At 40.1% G+C, this 15,723-nt stretch overlaps 1 protein-coding gene across 1 annotated transcript in view; it reads left to right on the top strand.

Moving 5' to 3' along the window:
• LOC126419763 (cubilin-like) overlaps positions 1-15,723 on the top strand; it is a 753,686-nt gene that overhangs the window by 632,060 nt on the left and 105,903 nt on the right. Inside the window, exon 57 of the mRNA XM_050086938.1 lies at positions 11,909-12,038. Coding sequence (XP_049942895.1) covers positions 11,909-12,038 — 130 coding nt within the window. The remainder of the gene's footprint in view (positions 1-11,908; positions 12,039-15,723) is intronic.

Below are 15,723 nucleotides of genomic sequence, written 5' to 3'. Positions count from 1 at the left end.
TTCTATCAGTTTTTCGATTCATCTGTAAAGAATTCGAGTAAGTATTTTGCAGCTGTGACTTATTAAGCTGATAGTTTGGTAACTTTCACACCTGTCAACACCTGCTTTCTTTGGGATTGGAATAATAATATTCTTCTTGAAGTCTGAGGGTATTCACCAGTCTCTTACATCTTGCTCACCAGATGGTAGAGTTTTGTCATGGCTATCAGTAGTTCTAATAGAATGTTGCATACTCCTGGGGCCTTGTTTTGACTTAGGTCTTTCAGTGCTCTGTCAAATTCTTCACGCAGTAATATATCTCCCACTTCATCATCATCTACATCCTCTTCCATCTCCATAATATTGCCCTCAAGTACATCGCCCTTGTATAGACCATCTATACTCTCCTTCCAACTTTCTGCTTTCCCTTCGTTGCTTAGTACTGGTTTTCCATCTGAGCTCTTGATATTCATATAAGTGGTTCTTTTTTCTCCAAAGGTCTCTTTAATTTTCCTCTAAGCAGTATCTATCTTACCCTTAATTATCTATGCCTCTACACCCTTACTTTTATCCTCTAGCCATCCCTGCTTAGCCATTTTGGACTTCCGGTCGATCTCATTTTTGAGACTTTTTGTATTCCTTTTTGCCTGCTTCATTTACTGCATTTTTATATTTTCTCCTTTTATCAATTAAATTCAGTAGCTCTTCTGTTACCTGAGGATTTCTACTAGACATCGGCTTTTACCTGCTTGATCCTCTGCTGCCTTCACTATTTCATCTCTCAAAGCTACCCATTCTTCTTCTACTGTATTTCTTTTCCCTGTTCCTGTCAATCATTCCCTAATGCTCTCTCTACAACCCCTGGTTCTTTCAGTTCATCCAAGTCCCGTCTCCTTAGATTCCCACCTCTTTGTAGTTTCGTCAGTTTTTATCTACAGTTCGTAACCAATAGATTATGGTCAGAGTGCACACCTGCCCCTGGAAATGTCTTACAATTTAAAACCTGGTTCTCAAATCTCTGTCTTACCATGATATAATCTATCTGAAACCTTCCAGTGTCTCCAGGCCTCATCCACATTTACAACCTTCTTTCATGATTCTTAAACCAAGTGTTAGCTATAATCAAGTTATGCTATGTGCAAAATTCTACCAGGCAGCATCCTCTTTCATTCCTTACCCCCATTCCATATTCACCTACTACTTTTCCTTCTGTTCTTTTTCCCACTATCGAATTCCAGTCACCCGTGACTCTTAAATTTTCATCTCCCTTCACTATCTGAATAATTTCTTTTATCTCATCATACATTTCTTCAATGTCTTTGTCATCTGTCGAGCTAGTTGGCATATAAACTTTTACTACTGTGGTAAGTGTGGGCTTCATGTCTATCTTGGCTACAATAATGCATTCACTGTGCTGTTTGTAGTAGCTGACCTGAGCTCCTATCTGTTATTCATTCTTAAACCTACTTACCTGACCAGAAGTCTTGTTCCTCCTGCCACCAAACTTCACTAATCCCCACTATATCTAACTTTAAGCTATCCATTTCCATTTTTTAATTTTGTAATCTACCTGCCCGATTAAGGGATGTGACATTCCACACTCTAATCTGTAGATTGCTAGTTTTGTTTCTCCTGATAACCATGTCCTCCTGACTAGTCTCCGCCTGCCGGAGATTCGAATGGGGGACTATTTTACCTCCGGAATATTTTACCCAAGAGGATGCCATCACCATTTAACCATATAGTAAAGCTAAATGCCCTCATCAAAAATTACGGCTGTAGTTTCCCCTCGCTTTCAGCCGTTCACAGTACCAGCACAGCAAGACTGTTTTGGTTAACATTACAGGGCCAGATCAGTAAATCATCCAGACTGTTGCCCTGCAACTACTGAAAAGGCTGCTGCCCTTCTTCAGGAACCACACATTTGTCTGTCCTCTCAACAGATACCCAGCTCCATTGGGGTTGCACCCACGGTACGGCTATCTGCATCACTGCGGCACGCAAGCCTCCCCACAAACGGCAAGGTCCTTGGTTCATGGGGGGCTTAGACTTATAAATTGCAGTAAATTAATGCTTCCTATGATGCGTAGTCTATTAAGCAAAGAATTCCTTAATGTCTAAACAAAACACCTTCCAGTGCTGAAACACAAAATGTCTTAACATTTAAAGATTCTATTAGGGACCAATGCTCTTCAGTGTGCTTGAAAGCTACAGATTGCTACAGAAAGAATGCAACAGTGCTAAGTGAAGACAAAGAATCAGGACAGCTTGAGAGAAGGACGTGTGTGGAGATGGATTCTTTCTCACCTGTTTATTTAAATATGACTGTTGTACAGAACTGACTGTAGGATATTAACAGCTTCAGGTTGTGGTACAAGTTTCTTTGAGTTCTGATTCCCAACAACAAGGACTGTATATTGTGAGTTTTGCTGCATACATTGTAGAGCAGCAGCTAGCATTGCTAATTGGCATGATGTGGGCCATCAGTTGAAACCCTATCATGATCAAATATTGGTTATTTGCCTGTGTATGTATCATTTCTGGAAGATTATCAAAGCTTCTTATGTTTGTAATGTTTGTTTGTTCTGGAATATTCAGTGTATGTGTAACAGCAGCGCTCTCTGACCATGAAATGAGTTCTGTTGTAACTGTACATTGATGTCTGTAATAAATGCTCTTTCAGTACTAATCTTGTTCCTCGTCGATGATTCTGGTTATGTTGTGATACATCACCATGGCTCCAATCAGGCAATGTAAAAGCCATCACCTAGATGTACAGGAACCAGGATACATTAAGTAAATCATTTGAAAAGTTCATATATTTAGGAAAGCAATGGATTCCAACCAGCAGTAAGGTAGCTACATATGAGGCTCCCATCAGCGTTCTCTGGAAACCTGTGACGGCCTCCCGAATGTGATCACTATGGCATTTGTAGAAGACCACTATGACCTCACCTCTTTCATACTCCATGTAGTAAAGGAGAGATACTGCAGTTTTATGCAGCCAGAAATGTCAGACCAGGAACATACGAGATATCAGCCATGAATGTTGATCCCATCCGTCAGGAGAAAATATAGAATGTTGAACAAAGGTCTATCAGCGTTTGGCACCAAAATTCACCACCATTTGAATGCACCATGAAGAATGGATTGGCCAACTTGGACGTATGCCTCAGCTATCAAACGGCAATCCAGTAACTGACAAATTCATGTACAGCAAATTTCTCTGCCAAGTATAATGCCCAATAGAAAAATACACTCATGCTCATAAATTAAGGATAATTGCAGAATGTGGTGCCACACAACATGGCACTACACAAAACTGGCACTAATAGCATAGACACATAGGGAACACACATGACACAGATCTGTAAGTCCACAGTATTGGTAATAAGTTGAGAAAACTGTCCCGAAACACATGTGCTACAAAACGCCACTGTTTCCTGCGCATGTACCCTGACATCAATATGGGATATGATCACCATGTACATGTACACAGGCCGCACAACTGGTTGGCGTACTCTGGATCAGTTGGTTGAGCAGCTGCTGGGCTATAGCCTTCCATTCTTGCACCAGTGCCTGTCAGAGCTCCTGAAGTGTCCTAAGGGTTTGAAGATGGGCAGCGATACGTCGACCAAGAGCATCCTAGATGTGCTTGATGGGGTTTAGGTCTGGACAACAGTCAGGCCACTCCATTCGACTGATATCTTATGTTTCAAGGCACTCCTCCATGATGGCAGCTCAGTGGGACTGTGCGTTATAATCCATCAGGAGGAAGGTGGGACCCACTGCACCCGTGAAAAGGCAGACATACTGGTGCAAAATGATGTGCCGACACACCTGACCTGTTAAGTTCCTCTGTCAAAGACATGTAGGGGTGTATGTGCACCGATCATAATTCCACCCCACATCATCAAACCATGACCTCCATATAGATCCCTTTGAAGGACATTAAGGGGTTGTTATCTGGTTCATGGTTCATGCCAGATGAAAACCCAGCAAGAATCACTGTTCAGTCTATACCTGGACTCATCCGTGAACATAATCTGGGACCACTGTTCCAATGACCATGTACTGTGTTCTTGACACCAGGCTTTATGGGCTCTCCTGTGACCAGGGGTCAGTGGAATGCACCTTGCAGGTCTCTGGGCAAATAAACCATGCCTGTTCAGTCATCTGTAGACTGTGTGCCTAGAGACAACTGTTCCAGTGGCTGCGGTAAGGTGCCAAGCAAGCTACCTGCAGTATTCTGTGGCCATCTATGGGCACTGATGGTGGGATATCGGTCTTCTTGTGGTGTTGTACACTGTGGAAGTCCAGTACTGTAGCGCCTGGACACGTTTCCTGTCTACTGGAATCATTGCCATAATCTTGAGATCACACTTTGTGCCACACGGTGGACCCGTGCTATGATCTGCTGTGTTTGACCAGCCTCCAGTCGCCCGAGTATTCTACCCCTCATAACGTCATCAATATGTGTTATTTGAGCCATTTTCCACACACAGTCACCATTAGCACGTCTGAAAATGTCTTCTCACTTACTCGCTTCACTGTACTCTGACATGCACCAACACAGCTCTGCGTATGTGGACTGCTGCCAGCGCCACCATGCGATGACCATACCAGCCACCAGAGCATTGTTCACCGTGTATCAGCATTATCCTTAATTTATGAGCATGAGTGTAGATATTTGGAGGATAGATGTCAGCACAGCAGTCTGTTTTCACTATGGACGCTGTGGACTTGATGTATGCTGTTGCAGAGAAAGAAGACAAGTGGTTGACAGCCACTGTGTCACCAGTTGTCAACCATAACAACAGTTATGTTGACACCATTCAATGGCAGATGATTATAGTCATCCTGTGGGATGAAGCTTATCGCCATACAATGGACAAGGTCATTCCCCAACATGCCATTGCTGTTCCCCATCACTGTACCGAGCTGCCAGCTGCTTTCCTAGCTCCCAAAAACTTAAGTGGAGCAACCTCTATGAAGGAGAGGCCACCGTAGATGAAAATCCTCCCATATGGCATTTACCAAATTGTCAGGAAATCTCATTGATGGCCATCCTGTCTAGGTACTGACTAAGGGGCTCCTTTTCTGTTATGTCAAATGTTTATTGTTACCAGCTATAGACAGACAGTGATTGTTTCAATGTCACAAAGGGGAAATTCATCCAGCTGATGGGAACATGTTTTGCAAGAATAAATATCACTGACAGAACACAACCCTTTGAAACTGTTGTTTAGAAAGACTGAAGTCATAATTTTATTCTTAGATGGGAGTTCTTGCAGGCATCACAGGCAGTCATAGAGTATTGAAAATCTGTGCTCTAGGTTAATGAAGCTGTTCCAACAAGTGCACGTGTTTGCCATTGAAAATATTATCCTGCCATCATCAGTGAGATGAGTTCCAGTCATCAATGTAGATTCTCAGTCAAACTGTGAAATTTTTGTTGATCACAAAAAGCTACCCAAGCTCACGAAATAAATGCCACTGATGATCATAAGCACTTGCAGATGTTCAGGAGAAATTTTGATCACTAACTGTAATGAGCAGCCACAACTCAGCCTTAAAAGTACTTTCATAGGAAGAACCAAATTAGTCAAAGACAGGTAACTCAGAGCCATCAACAAAGAATCATGCTCTGCTACCACTACAGACAATGCAGCGGCAGAAGTTACTGTTAAGCTGCCAGTAGGACCTGGCCTCTCTGAGAAACAATATCGGTGAGAACTACCCATTACGCACCAGTTTTCAGATACTTTCAAATCTCGAATGGAGAAAAGACACACCAAATACCCCATTATAAAGCACTGTATAAACACTGTGGGCCATACACCAATTAGCCAGCATTTGTATAGGTTGTCTCCGATGTCTCATACAGGGTGTCTTCAACAATTGATGCGTAATTCAGAAGGAAGTCAAGAAGATGTTGTAAGATGACATCACAGAACCTTCAGCAAGTCCTTGGTCCTCTTCTATGGTCTTTGTGAGGAAGATGGATGGCATGGGATGTTCCCCCGTTACCTGCTAACAACTAAACAAAATCAAAAAGAAATACATTTATCATTTGCCACATATTGATGATACCCTAGACTGTTTGAAAGGGGCAAAGTATTTCACAACTGTGGGCATGTAGGCAGGATACTGGCTAACTGAGGTTATTGGAGAAGATTGGGAAAAGACTGCCTTCATAATGTGTCATGGGTCCGTGAGTTCAAAGTTATGCTGCTGGGTCTATGTAATTCTCCAGCCACCTCCAAGTGAATGATGAGCAACTTGCTTTGACACCTTAAATAGATTACATCTCTTTGCTGTCTGGATGAAACTGTCATTTTTTGAAGACAGTTGAAGAACATCTAACATCTGTGTTGTAGTATTTTGAGACTGCAGGTCTCTGCTAGTGTCCAAAAAAAGTACCTTTTTGTCACTCAAGAAACAAACATTTAGGATTATCTGGTTAATGACAGGAGTCTGTCCTGATGCAGAGAAAATAAGACCAGTCACTAATTTTTTGAGCCCTCGTCATGTTTGTGATGTGAGAACTTTTGTTGGAATGTGTTTGTGCTACTGGTGATTCATAAAGGGCTTCTCTACCAAGGCACGTTCCTTGCAAGAACTACTACAGGGAGACACCAAATTTTCCTGGAACAAAGTGCATAAAAGATCTTTCCTTGTTCTTAGGAAGTGCTAACATCCCCCAAGCCCAGCACTGCATGGTGAAAATTCTGAGACAGAACTTGACACTGATGCTAGCTGATACGGGATAGATGCAGTTCTGGTACAAATATAGGAAGTTGCTGAAAAAGTGATAGCATTTATTCACAGAGTATTCTACAATCCTGAGATGAACTACTCTACAGTTGAGAAAGAGTGCCTTGCAATTATTTTGGCCATCAACAAGTTCTGTCCGTATTCACCATGTGATGGACCACGATTCTCTATGCTGGGTCAACTGGCGAGTTGAGCACTGACGCTTCAGGAGGATGAGGTCACAGTGGTATGCAAAAATTGACACAAATGTGAGGAGCCCAATTGTCTTTGAAGGAATTCTTTGGTGAACGACAGCAGCATGGACAAAGTCTCAGACGTCACTGCACTAAATGACACTACTGAGGAAAGATTCAACATTGCTGAAAACCATAGAGGCATTGAAGGAGGAGGAACTGACCAAAGGATAATTCCAAGTAATAAAGGGAACTTTCTGATCTGTAATTATTATATAGAGAATTATTATGTAACAACACACAAATATTACAGATGAGTGAAAATACTTTACCAATAGTAACTGGACAAGTGTAAGTATGGCTTGTATACTGATATTTCTGTACAAACTTCATTATGTATACAGGGTGATTTTTTCCACTGTGGAACTCTAAGGATTGATCGATGAGAGGATACGTAACAAAAAGGGTCTAATGAACTTATGTCTTATGGTTTCCATGCTAGAGACCATTTATTCAGTCATACTTTGTCACAGAGATGTGGTCTAAAACGCACTGTACCATGCAGCCAGTCACGATATCCATGGTTTCCTCCCAGAGGGTGCTACTGTTCCTCATACATCATGCTCTAATGCCCTCTTCTGCCATAGTAATTAGTAATATTGTGTCTGATTCACTTCTCTTGCTGACTCACCTTTTAGTGGTTGTGATACAGCATTGTACACAATGGGTCTGTATTCAAATTGAAAGCTTGGCAACATGGTGTTTACTTACGGAACACAGATGGCAAGGTTGTATCAGGAGACCTGTCCACACCAACAACAATCACAGCATTCAATGTTTGCAAAAGTGTTTCACCAATTTTCTGAGACGGTCATTACAGAAAGCAAGAAATCATGAAGGATGTACCCAAAATATTTGGACACCAGACTTGGAGGAATATGTGATTAACACTGTGGAAGATGACCACAGTTGGCCTGACAGTACAAAGTAAATATTGTGAGCAGTTTTGTCATAGGTTTCTTTACAAGGCAACCATGATTCCGGGTTTTGTGTCATCTATCCTATTCATGGATGAGATGAGGCCATCTTTACGTGGACTAGTATCTTCAACTTTCATAACAGTCATCTATAGGATAGTATGCAGTATCCCCATAATATGGTGACAGCGAATCATCAGCATCAGTGCAACCACAATGTGTCGCAATGTGTGGGCTTGGGTAATTGGCAACCATATTTTGGGACCAGTCTTCCTTCCACATTGCCTAACAGTCCAGAACTATTGGTGTTTCTTGTGGGCGACTTTGCCTCCCCTGCTGGAAGAAGTGCCATTGATGATTCGAAAGGTTATGTGGCTGCTACATGATGGTGCTGCAGCCCACTTTGCCGTTAACATCTGGACACATCTCTGTCATGTCTTTTTTGGTCAACGGATCAGGTGAGGGGTCCCGTTGCATGACCTTCTCATTTACTGGATCTCAATCCATTTGATTCCTGATTATGGTGCCATCTCAGAAGTGTCATGTATACAGAGCCCATTCCAGATGTGGAGACACTAGAGCAGCGTGTTCATGCTGCTTTGATAGTGTTTGGATGCAGCCTGGCTGATGTGAATGTGCGAGACAACATGCTATGACATATACACATGTCCTTTGAGGCACATGGAAACCATTTTTAACACATACTGTAACTCTGGCTGCATGATACAGTGCCTATTAGACCACAGCCTCTATAACAGTGTATGATTGAATAAATGGTCTCTAGCATGGAAACCATGCTTTTATGGACATAACTTCATTAGATCTTTTTTGTTCTGCATCCTGTCATCGATCAATGCCTAGAGTTTGTACATTCTGGAAAAAATCACCCTCTACTCAGGTAATTCATTTTCAGGTTTTGATGAGTGAGTTTGTGAGAATCAATATGTGTGACATAAATGACTGTATCTTTTTATTTCATTGACTTAGAAGCTTCCATTTTTTACATCACCAAAGAACAGTAGACCTTTGTAATTGATGTAAATTTCAACTTGATACCTGTTCCTGAGCAAAAGCAGCTTAACAGATAGACACACAGACAGACAGACATATGGATAGACAGACAACAAATGGGAAAAAAATTATGTGATATAATTACAGATTAACAGTTTTTGGATTGTTTCCTTTACTTCTTCACTGAAACCTTGCTTCTCATCAAATTTCATGATTCTAGACCAACAGGAAGAGATAGAGGCCAGGCACATCATGAAAACAAAGGAAATGTTCAGCAGTTGGATGACCCAGCTGTCTCTTGGCCACATTTTGTCAGTGCACATTCATGTGGACAGACAGCTTGTTAGTTGTCATGGCTGTTTTCACAGGTAGCCCTGCCTTTATTGGAAAATAGATGCCTGTGACAGGTCTGTAGTAGTTAGAGGGTGATAGGACAGTCTTGCATCTAGTTCTATTGCAGGGATATGGGTCTTGAGGCAAGGGGTTGGGAGCAGAAGTGGATTAGGTATGATCAAGGATATGACATATGTTCACTGGATGGTGGAGTACCACAGTGAGAGTGGTGGGAAGGATATTGGCAGGATATACCTCATTTCAGGGCATGACAAGAAGGTAGTTGAAACTCCGATGGAGAATACAGTTTACTTGCGCCAGTTGTGAGAGGAGTGCTCCTTTATGGCCAGATGGTGGGTACGAGAACGGTGGTGGGTAACAGGAGAGACAGGGCACTGGATACCTGTTTCCAAACAAGGTTGTTAGGGCAACTTCAGTCTGTGAAGGCCTCAGTGAGATCTTTGACACATTTGTAGAGGGGATGCTCCTTACTACATATGTGACAACCATGGGTGGCTAGGTTGTATGAAAGGGTGTATGAAAGGGACTTCTTGTTATGATGTGGGTGGCAGCAGTTGTTGAGGTGGAGGTATTGCAGCAGGTGGTTAGTAGGTTTGACGTGGACAGAGTTCAAGGGGATAAGGTGAAGCAAACAAGAGGGGTAGGGGGGGGGGGGGGGGGGGGAAGCGGTGTTGAGGTTCTGAAAGAAAGTGGATAGGATGTCCCCGCCCTTGGCCAAGATAGTGGTCACCTACAAACAAGTCATGGTACAGCAGTAGGCACCTACCAGGCACCATTAATAATATCTCATGCAGCATGCACTTAGGCCTCTTGAGTCATGCCATAGCGCATGTTGAATGACTGTCTGCTACATATCCCTATTGCATAGAGTTCTTTTATGCCGTTCCATGTGCCTAGCCAGTGTAGCTGTGTTCATTCCTATAGCAAATACTGCACAGTGGACACAAGTTACTTAATTAACAAAATGTGTAGTTTTTAAAGTTTCTGTGCATTTCGAATCGTATAATTACCAGTGGTGAGATTGGAGTAGGTGGCAATGGGATGGTATGTGGACAGGGTTCACAGCAGGAATTATTGCAGGCTTAGCAATATTAGTGTAGGGGTAATGGTTTGGAGTACAATGGAAGGCAACCAAGTATGGAGTGAGGAGAATATCAGAGAGAAAGGATCTCATTTCAGTGTTTTCTTTGAAAAAGCCAAAGCCGTAGCAGAGTAGTGTGTTGGGTATTGTGTGACAGGAGGGATGTTTTGAGTTTTTGGAATTGGGAGTTGGTAAGAGGAGAATACTGTCCAGAAGAATAATTTCTGTTTGTTAGTTGTTGAGGGCAGATATGTTTGCTGTGGTGCTTATGCTGTTTGGAAAGAAGATTTGATGTGGACGTAGTGGCATCTGTCAAAGTATAGGCTTGTCGGTTGGTTTCTTATGCACTGCCTTTTGGAATTGGGTTCCAGTCATGAGGAAGTCAAGACTTTGAAAATAGCCAGGTGAATTTAAGCTGTGAAAAGAAGTTATTCTTTTGCAGAAAGTAGAGTGGTTCTTCATCATCATGAGTCCAGACCACAGATATGTCATGATAAATCTGTACCAAGACAGGAGGCCCAGCTTGTGAGTCATGAGGAATCCCTCTCCCATGCTGTCTATGGGAAGATTGGCACAAGATATTACGATCAAGGTTCCCATATCTGTTACCTGGATTTGTTTGTAGGTTCCAAGCTCCTAAGTGAAGTCATTATAGGTAAAGGTGAAGTTGAGTAGGGGGACAATAAGTGAGGGTTTACAAAGTCTTTCAGGTGTTTGTTGGGAGAGGTAGGTTCTAGAGCTGAGAGTCTGCATGTATGTGGGATGTTGGTGTAAAGAGTGGTCACATCAGAAGTGACAGCAAAGGTTTCAGATGGGAGAAGAATCGGAACCAATTTTGATACATGTCAGGAACTGATTAGTATCTGTTATGTAGAAAGCTCTATGTGATGGGTTGGAGGTGCTGATCAACCAGGACTAAGGTGTATTCTATTAGAAGCTTTAAAGCCTGCTACTATGTTGCAGCTGGAATGGTTGTTTTTATGTACTTTTTGAAGTTGGGAGAATGTGAGGGAGGGGGTTGTGCATGGATTCACCATGTGATTAATATTGTTTATGTCGTTTATCACTGTATATACAGAATTGGCACCTCATTTTGTTGTTTTAGTGTCTCATCAAATGTGCTGACAACATGTAAGTATTTTGTAGTAAAGAAGATAAAATACGTTTTGAAAATGTTATTTCATTGAATCTTTTACAATTTATCTTCGGATGTGGTTTATACTGGTTCATATTTTATGTTTATTGAATGGTATTTACCACTTAGCTTTCTGAAACACCTTTGTCAGAGGTATTTTGAAGTTAACAAGACATAGAAATGAATGTCAGGGCACAAGCAGGATTTATGTGTAACAATGAGTGTCCTTCCCATGCATGATTGAAAATACACCAAAAAAAATGTTCGTGAGCTTTATTTAAGGGTATTCATTTTGTTCCTGTACTTTTGTTGTTGTAATTTGATAATAATAATAGAAAATGGCCTCTTTTCTGTTTTTGTGTTCAGATATTGCCCTTGCAATCTACGTTGAAACTGCCGTGGTTTCTTGTTTGTGTTTCAGCATGCGGAGGTGTTATGTCTTCTCCTGGAATAATCAAGTCTCCTTGGTCAATGCAACAACCAGATGATTACGCAATGCTGAACTGTACGTGGCAAATTGTTGCACCAGCAAATAAAATCGTTGTTCTTAGGTAGGAAGCTGCAAAATTTGAATTAAAACTAGCTGTATATATTATTAATTTTGAGTTAAACAGTCCAATATATGTGGGGTTTAAAACATAAAAGGTTATGGATGTGGATCATTCCACAGATGCTTTTAAATCCACAGATGAGGCAGCCACTAGTATGTGCTGACAAAATAAATTTTTCATTCAGATCTCTGTGTGAAATTGAAGCCCCTTTAAAGCAAAGTATTTGTTCCTCATTTTACATTTTCTGTGGAGCCAAAAGTATTACAAAAGCTATTACTTTAAACAAATATTATTGTCATCTCAACTGTAACTGACCCACTTTTCTTGTGTGGTTGTGTGAACCTAGTCTGTGGCATTTTTTGGGCATTTAAGTGTCAACTTCATTATAAGCTGTAAGTGAATATTTTTTAGTCTTTATAGCTGACATTAAGAGTTATCTTATGACTGGATGAATACAGTGAGTTTGTGGTTTGTATTAGATACCCTTATTTAATAATTCGTTGTTTTGTTACTTTGGTAACAATTACTGCAGAAAACTGACTGCTTTGTTCAGTTGAAAATCAAACAATGGCATCAAGTGCCCAGCATACTTTTTTCTCTGAGCAGAAGGTGTCATTTGCTGACCTTGAACAATTATAACAAATCATTATATAGCAGCATGAAAATTCTCAATATTCAGCTGAACAGATAATGAAAGAAAGTTTTGATAAATTAAAACTGTTATGCCTGCTGTGTGGTGAAGTCAGTATGTACTTTTCAGTAGGAACCATGGAGAAGTAATTGCATTTTGAAGGTTTGTGCCCATATTAAACTATATATAATTACACAAATTTTAAAATGTCATATTGTAATTCACCATTGTACAGAGTGCAGACTGACAGGTGCTGCAGTCTCATAAACAAGCTATTTTCTGAATTTGACTCATTATGTTTTTCCAGACAGTTCTTCTCTTGTTGTGAATCATGACATACAATATGCATAAAAATTATTGTAAATATCCAAAGGTTCAATATTTTCAGTTTAGCATATTCAGCCATTGGCCGTTGTTATTAAAATACAATTGACACATTGCTTTATGCCTACGTTTTATTTATAACACGCCAGCATTTCTAGTAATGTATGCTCTTCCTATGCAGAATCTTTCATTGCAACCTATTTTTTCTTGCTAGTGCCCTTAATCTAAATTAAGACATAGATTTGTGATGACAACATTTGGTTTCTTTAGCTTCTTTATGCTAAATAGTTCATTGCTGATAGTTAATGAGACAGCTGTCAGATTAGTTACGCTAGTGCCTAAGTCTTCTGTGTCATAGTATAGTTTGTATCTCTTTTAGTGTCAGTTACAATAATGAAAATTAACAGAAAAAGCCACTCACCTCCATCTCCACAGCTAAATATCTTTTATCTGTAGATGAATTATTACTTTCCTGATTTTATGTGTGTTCTCTATACTTTCTGCTGCCTGATTGCCCCTTTAGCTAACTATTCTTGATTTATCTTACATTTTTGAACTAATTGACTACCAAGATCACTTTACCAACTTTAAGAAAGTGGGAAATTATATTTCAAAGGATTTTTATAATGCTTGTACCAAACTATCTGAATTTGGGCACTAGATTTTTGCAAGACGTCTACAAACCGAATGGAAATCAGAACTTATGGTCTCCCTCGACGTGACTTGAACAAAAAGGTGACCACCCATGACTCCATTTAAGATTCATCATCATCAGTTTTCTGCTATATTAGCAGGTCCTTTGCCTCCCCATTTTCTGTGATCCATTGCTTCCTTCTTAAGGCTGCTGTATGTTGTATCATCCATCACATCATCCAGTATCTGAAATCTCTTCTTTCCTCACTTCCTTTTCCCTTCTACATAACCTTCTAAAACTGTTTTTATCAGTCCATCATTCTTTCTTAAAATATGCCCAATCCAATTTCTTTTTCTTCTTTTTATTACATCTAGTAACTGTCTTTTCTCTTCCACTCTTCTCAGTACCTCTTCATTTTTTATTCTGTCCATCCAACTTATTCTTTCCATCCTCCGCCATGTCCACATCTCAAATGCCTCCAACCTTTCTCTGTCTTTCTTCCTCAAAGTCCATGTTTCAGCACCATACAGGAGTACACTCCATACAAGACATTTTATGAGACTCTTCCTGAGTTCTCTGTTCAGACCGCTGCAGAAAATTCTCTTTTTCCTATAAAATGCCTCTTTTGCCATTGCTATCCTTGTTTTAATTTCTGTGGTGCACTTCCAGTCGGTGTCTATCCTGCTTCCAAGATACCTAAAATTTTGCACCTGTTCTAATATTTCTCCATTCAGCATAATTTTTATTTCTTTATTTCCTTCTAGTGCCAATACTTTTGTTTTCTTTGTGTTAATTTTCATTCCATAATTTTTTCCATTAGCTTCAATGGTGTCCACCAGATCCTGTAATTCTTTTTCCCCTGTGGCTACAAGGACCATGTCATCAGCAAACCTCAAACACTCTACTCTCCTTCCTCCAATTTCTACTCCTTTGTCATCCAATGAGCATTGGCCAATCATTATTTTACTTTAAACAACAATTCATAGCACCTTGTTGAAAATTTCATAATTATATATATATATTTTTTTAATGTACATTGTTACCATGAAATCAACTTCTGGTTTCATAACGAGATTGGTAAAACTCTTCAAGGTTTTGTGGAATGTGAGGTTGTGGTTGGGCAGTCCTTCAAAAACTTCCAGCTTTTATGAACAAATAGGTGTCAGTATAGTCCATGAGTGCTCTTACAGCAGTGAAAATTTGTGCTTTGTGCCTGTGTGGAAGTAAATAACAGAGAAATCAGACAACTTTTTGAAAATGTGCATATATACAGGTATATGGATACGGCACAGGTATGAAGTGTGATCAAAAAGTAGTGGGAATTTGTTAATTCCAAAGGCTTTAAATACTCAAATTTCAATTTTTTTTTATCTTCTGGATACAGTTGTTCCTAATGCATGTTTGCTTTTTTCAGCTGTTTCGAGTATTAAGCTTACTGTTGACAACTGAAAAGTCTAAACATGTTTTTGAGTGCTTAGTGAATTTTTAATTTAAAAAAAAGATGGATCAAAGAATTTGAATTAAATTTTGTTTGAAAAATGGAATAAGGTCCAGCACTGAATTCCAAATGTTGACTATGGCTTTGTGTGAGTTTACTATGAGTAAGATAAGAGTTTACAAATTGCATAAACATTTCAAAGATGGTTGAGAAGACATTGAAGATGACGACCACCCTGGGTCCCCTAGTAAATCAATTAACTGGTGACATTGCAGAAGAAGTAAGCAAAATGGTAGTGTAAAATCACTGAATCACCATCAGAGAGGTTGCTGATGATGTTGACATATCCTTTGGCTCATGCCAAACAATTTTTAGGATGTTGTGGGCATGAAACATGTAGCACCAAAGTTAGTTCCCATTCAGAAGTTGTTTAATGAAGTCAACAATGATTTAGAACTTCTAAAGAAGGTTATAATAGGTTACAAGACATGGTTTTATGGGTATGACATGGAATCCAAGATTCAATCGTCCCAATGGAAACTTCCTGAAGAGCCAGGGTGGGGGGGATTGGCAAGTTTGATAACATGTGAAGGGTCTTTTCACACTTTTCTTCGATTATAATGCAATACTGCATCATGAGTCTCTGCCTTGTGATCGT

This window comes from Schistocerca serialis, chromosome 9 (assembly GCF_023864345.2).
Source record: "Schistocerca serialis cubense isolate TAMUIC-IGC-003099 chromosome 9, iqSchSeri2.2, whole genome shotgun sequence".
NCBI classification, from domain to species: Eukaryota; Metazoa; Arthropoda; class Insecta; order Orthoptera; family Acrididae; genus Schistocerca; species Schistocerca serialis.
The sequence above is the reverse complement of the archived record's forward strand: the minus strand, read 5'-3'. Positions and strand labels throughout refer to the sequence as shown.